Genomic DNA, 6107 nt, shown 5'->3' with positions numbered 1-6107 from the left:
TATATATATATATATATATATATATATATATATATATATATATATATATATATATATATATAGTTATAGTTATCGTTATAGTTATATAGTTATATAGTTATCGTTAGTTATAGTTATAGTTATAGTATATCTGAATAGTAATCGTTATAGTTATGCGTAGTGTAGGTATGTATCGATTTGATATATTCCATCTTACTGTTTTTCTTACAGGAACTTGGTTCGTCTTCGCCATTCGGACATTCTTTAATGCCATTGCACCTAAACAAATCATAAGATTTCATAACTCACAAACATATTCACAATATTTTTATATTATATGCAATAGTTTGTTCAAAACATATTATTGGATATCTCTTTTAGATTTACTTAGATACTCAGAAAATATTTTAGAGGTAACAACATGTTTGGTATCATCGCTGATCTAAACAACCGTCTGTCACAGACTGCTGTGTATTTTTCTTTTTATGTAATAATATAAAATAAATTTGATTTGTTTATATATACATAAAATAAAAAAATATCGCTGTCATATATATATATATATATGATTTCTTGTAAGAAATCGGTGTATCATACATGCGTGAAGCAGATTAGGTTTGCAATAAACATGTTAAACATGTTAAATCCGTGTATAATCCGTCAATGTATGTCATACATAGTTATTATTAGAGAAAATGTGACAATAAATAATGCTTTTTTTACACAGAATTCTGTATGGAATTTGTTCTATACTGATTACACGACGTGTATAATCACTTGTGTGCAGATAGAACTTATTAAAGTGAACAAAAAGTCTTTCGCTATTTTGCAAACACAAAATTATAATTATTGTAAAAAGGAATGTGAGCTAAACGCCTCCACTGTCCAATATTAAAGTTCATCCAGTATCACTGTCCAGCATAAGAACGCCCGCCGTTACCAACAGTTTACCAATTGATTCAGACATTTTGAACGAGATTGGATTTAAAGAGTTCGTTCGACTGCATCATGCGTACTTAATCACCAATTTTCTCTAACTAATATGTTAATAATCGTAGTTGTTTGTAAAATAGTAAAGAACTTTCTCGTTGAACTCGATTAGTTCTATCAGTTATAGAAACTTTGCTCCGCGAGCAGCACGCATCAGCACGCATTCAGTTACATTTGCAGCACGCTGACAGCGCGTGGAGGGGATGGCTCCCATGCATGCGGCCCTGTCCGTGTGCACTTCTCACAGTGAGTCTCACTTCGCTGAACTGTGGCTGAAGTGAGAGGCTCTCACAGACAGAGCACGCATACATGGGAGCCATCCCCTCTGCGCGCTGTCAACGTGCTGCAAATGCACTTGAATCGACATATCTGATCCCCTCCCGTGCTGATGCGTGCTACTCGCGGAGTAAAGTTTCTATCACTAGTTCTACCTATACACAAGCAGACGTATGCGTTCTGTCGTACACCATGTATACATATAGGATCTATATAATTTACATTATTTAAAAACAACTTGGATGATGTAAGGAAACGATGGTAAAACGTACCACTGGTACCACTTTATGCAGATGTCATGTTCACTGCATTTAATTTCGCCGGAGGAGCATGTGTACTGCACAATGCACGTGTGGTTGTCCGCGCTTAACGTCATCTCAGGTGGGCAAGCGCAGAGCTGAAAGTTACCAAGTATTTGATATCAGGCAAGTGATTCCAAACGATACGTCCCCTCGATGAATGTTTACAAAATTGACATATAAGTATGGCAGTATATAAAGTGACGTTAACGTCATCATATTCTAATCCTATATGAAATGTTCGCGTATTTCCGTTAAATACATTATATGCACGACATGCGTCAGGACATGATATCATTTTCATCACGCATAAAGTGTACTTACGTATGAATTTGCAGACGAAGGTAAGCACACGTGTGAACAGTTTCCACAGTTTTTACGATAGCCATCTATATTTCTGTGTGCCATTATCAAATAAGAAATTTCTACTTTTTCGTCTAGAAAGAATAAATTTACTTGACTTGACATCTCACACATGTATATTACTTGTTGCTGAAACGTCAAACATACAAACTCACAAATTTGTTCAAAGTTTTCCTCCCAGTTTTTTTGCTGAATATTGTTTTTGTTCGCCCAAAATAGTTTAGTCGAACAGCGTTGTGTCCAGAAAATATATTCTCCTGCAATGGTAAGACTCATAGGCTTGTCCAAGTTGGTGCGGAGGATCTGATAATCAAAACCTGAAAATTTGACCATTTGTTTGCGATACGTCTTAAAATTTTACGAAATAAGACTTTTTATCTTAACCGTTTGAGTGCCATCGATAGTTGCAAAATACGTGTGAAAAATGTCGATTGCGCTGTTACTGTTCTAAAAGTGTCGTGTAACGCGATCGCGCCCCTATTTTTCGTTACGTTTTTCATTTACTTTCTATGAGGCACTTATGACACAAATTATGAATGTTAAAATTCGATCTCGTAAGAAAGTTTTTTAAACTTCTATAACAATCATAACGGTGCGTTACAATAGAATCTGAACGTTTGATATTTGAGTGCTTTTGCAGTGTTCACGAATATTAGATTTAATTTCCGGATTTGAGCCACGTGAATTCCATTTTGTTTGATTCTGACGTTTAGGACAAGAGATCAATCCAATCTGGCAATTGCTCCTGGTTTTCAAAACCTGACCGGTCAACAAATTCTCTACCACTCTCTTCTTCTTCGCAACTACCTTTCACCTCCTTGCTATTTCCCTCTATGTCAATCACTATATAAAGGATATTTGATGAGAAGCAACTTAGCACTAGGTCGTTACTCTCTGATAAAGCGAATTGAAATATTCGCGAAACATTGAAATCAGACAAAGAAGAATTCACGCGGCTCAAACCTGGAAATCAAATTTAATAAAGAATCTGACAATTAATTTTTTTTTTAGTGAAGCTTACTGAGATGAAGGGTTGGCACTTATGAAGTGAAATAAAAGCAACGCACAATCGGGTTTTCTTAGCATTCAAACGATTAATTACGTATTTATCATGTTTATAAAAGCTAGAATGCAAACCTGTCAACAAGGCGCTTCGGATACTGTTACTGCCCTGATCAGCCCAATAAATTTTTTTTTCGTCCATACAATAGTACAATGATATCCTTGGACCTATTAGCAACTTGCTCTCTACAAACAGCGATTTCATTCCCATTCCATCCATTTGCATTTTATCTATACGATATTTATCCTTCACTTTGAACACTACGAACATTATGCTACAACATACAAGACGTGATACATTCTTTCAGAAATATTAGATTAATTTGTAAGTTCGTGCAAATTTTTGTTTATTAGCATTTGTATAATAGTATTAGAGTATTAGTTCCATACACGCAGTTGAAATCATCTATATATATGCTTTATAGCTGACATTTCAGAGTATATTTTATGGTGTGAATGGTGATGTTTGAAGAAGTACACAGTTATTGTTGTTGATAGGTCGTTGCAGCTTGATAATAGAAGACAGTAATGAGTTTTTCCGGTGCATTGTACTTTCTTATTTTTGTAAAAATTATTAGAGTTTGGATAGAATGTTTTACTTTATCCACCATATTCATTCGATATTGTCCCCTTCCGCGATTATCATATGTTTCGCTTATACAGAACTCCCTTGGCATAAATTTTGTTTCTTTAGATGATGTGGACAATCACATGAAATGTCGAAAAAGTATAAAAGTTTTACGAGAGGAGAATTATCAAATTACGTAAAAGATGGCAAAAAAGATTGTCAGACAGAATGGCAAATATATTACTGATTACAATTGTTTTCAACATAAAGTAAGATGCATTTCAAATTTGTTTAAAAATCTGCACGAACTTATAAATCAAGGAAACAATAAAAATTATAAAGACAAAATAAACAACTAAATATCATACCCTTCTTCAGGTGCCAAAGCGATGTTATAAGGTTGTTCCTCGAAATAAAAGATCTTCTTCGTTTTTGTCGTTAAGCTATGTACCTCAATAGTTTTTTCTTCTATATTTGTCAAATACAAATTATTACCAACATAATCGAACGCCATTCCTCCCAACGATTCAATCTTCATGGCTATGAGATTCTTAATTTTGTTGTTGATCGGGTCGTAGCGGAAGATATTATTCGTAAGGGCATTGCTTGCGAGTATAGTACCTAAATAAGTTTTAATTGTAATTAAAGTTTTAATACTTCCTTCGTTGCTGCACTCTCTCTTTCTGTAATATGCATTTTTTATGAAATATTAATGTCGTCATACCGGACAGTGAATCATAAGTAATCGCGGTAATGTTTGATAGGGTAACGCTGGTTGCTATTTTTGGCTTGCCAAACCAATTATGGTAATAATTTACAAATGTACCATCCGCAACTATGATGATATGTTGGCTATCTTCCGTGTCTAAAACAATAAATATGTTCGTCTAAAAGTATAATAAATATTGGTTAATACGTACGTATATTGTGGTCAACGTATAAAGGCAGACGATGCAGAGACGGTCGTCACTAATGCAATTACGCTATCTTTTATGCAGTTCTTGTATATATAGAACATTACTATATATTGCTTTGTTTATCGGGAAACTTACCCACGCATATATAAAAATCTTTGTGCAAATTTTTTCCGATATTCTTAAGCTTCTGAATTCAAAGACGAAGATACAGCAATTTAGTTCTCTAAAATTTGTTTGATTGGAGCCTTCACACTTTCGGTATACACAAGCTGCGGAACTTTTGGATGAGGCAAATATTATGCTAACAGCTTGAGATTGTATTGTATATTTAAATTTTCTTGTCGTTTTCGTCACATATTGAGCAACTTCTCTATTTTTGCATATACTTTTTTTGCGTAAAAGCATTTGTAATTTTTTTAACCAATGCGACGTAAACTTTGCAGAAAAATATGTATACTATCGGTAAAGTTTTCAATTTCAGCGTCCCCTTAGTGACGATCGTCTCTACGTTATCAACACTTTTGAAATTCATCATCTACTTTAACATCTCCTTAAATATGTATAAAATATATCTAAAATATTCTCAAAATTTCTGATCTGGATGATAGATTCTTCTTAACAGATTCCTCAGCAAATGTGTACCTCGACACGTATGCCCGTCGGAGTTCAATTTCTTGTCCAGAGTACATGCACATGTATAGTTTTTATTTTTATTTAACAAACAAAGTTGCGAGCATGGCTTCAAAAAACAAGCATTTTGAACCTAAAATTAAAATGAATGTTAATGTAAATACTGTTTTGCGATACCGATTTTATCGCGATGTAAAAGAAATAATACTTTTGGTTTCATTATGGGATGATAGATTTTTATACCCTGCATTGCATTGTAATCAAGATCCGCTTCAAAAATTTCCGGATTACAGTTGGAAAATGCATTGCAGTATCGTATAAATCGATTTGTATTTAAATTCCAGTATAATTTATTTTCGAATATTTCCAGGGAAATTCCTTGAGAGTTTATTTCGCGTGATACAATCTGCATAAATAATTAAATTAAAATTATAATTATGATTATAATTAAATTGTAAATAATTAAATTACAAATATATATTAAATTTTTTTTAAAGTAAAATTTCACTGGAAAAGGTGAAACTATTTCGGAGCGACTCGGACCACCGAATCACTCGAATTTGAGTGATTTTTTATTCATATAGAGTGATCCCTCTTCTCTGAATCATCGAATGAATATTTTATTCGAAATTAAAGAATAAATTTCCTGTACTTTACCGTTCAAAAAATATATTTGCTCTAATCGATTGAAATATATGATCATATGAAATCAAAGTTTAAATTGAGAAGTTTAAGCTTGAGAATTCTAAGCTTGAATAAAACACTCACTTTTGCAATTTCAATTGGTAACAGTTTCATTATTGCCTGAAGTTAAAATATTGCCACTTTTCACTTGTTTTGAGTGAAATTCCATTTTATAAAATTCGGAGAGTATTTCCTTAATTCTTATTCACGTGTCTTAAATGTCTCATAATTAAAAAAGTATAACTTACTGACCTTTCGATCGGTGCCGTCTAATCGGATAGATTCAATTGTCATTAAACCAATATCCATCCAATACAATCGATTGTTTGGATAGTCGAT

At 33.1% G+C, this 6107-nt stretch overlaps 1 protein-coding gene across 1 annotated transcript; it reads right to left on the bottom strand.

The window, feature by feature from the left end:
• Positions 1-42: 42 nt before the first annotated feature.
• On the bottom strand, positions 43-6101 carry LOC116847595 (vitellogenin receptor-like). Its single transcript, XM_032822733.1, has 10 exons — positions 6021-6101; positions 5293-5490; positions 5097-5217; positions 4262-4402; positions 3906-4158; positions 3045-3244; positions 2063-2224; positions 1869-1981; positions 1518-1642; positions 43-258 (listed from the first exon to the last, which is right to left on the bottom strand). The coding sequence occupies exons 1-10, from the start codon at positions 6075-6077 to the stop codon at positions 120-122; spliced, it is 1509 nt and encodes a 502-aa protein (XP_032678624.1). The 5' UTR covers positions 6078-6101; the 3' UTR covers positions 43-119.
• Between the last annotated feature and the right edge of the window lie 6 nt (positions 6102-6107).

The sequence above is a fragment of the Odontomachus brunneus genome, unplaced genomic scaffold (assembly GCF_010583005.1).
Source record: "Odontomachus brunneus isolate Ranch 3 - 2012 unplaced genomic scaffold, Obru_v1 Obru_scaffold_081, whole genome shotgun sequence".
NCBI classification, from domain to species: domain Eukaryota; kingdom Metazoa; phylum Arthropoda; class Insecta; order Hymenoptera; family Formicidae; genus Odontomachus; species Odontomachus brunneus.
Note: the sequence above shows the minus strand (reverse complement) of the source record. Positions and strands in the feature narration are given on the sequence as shown.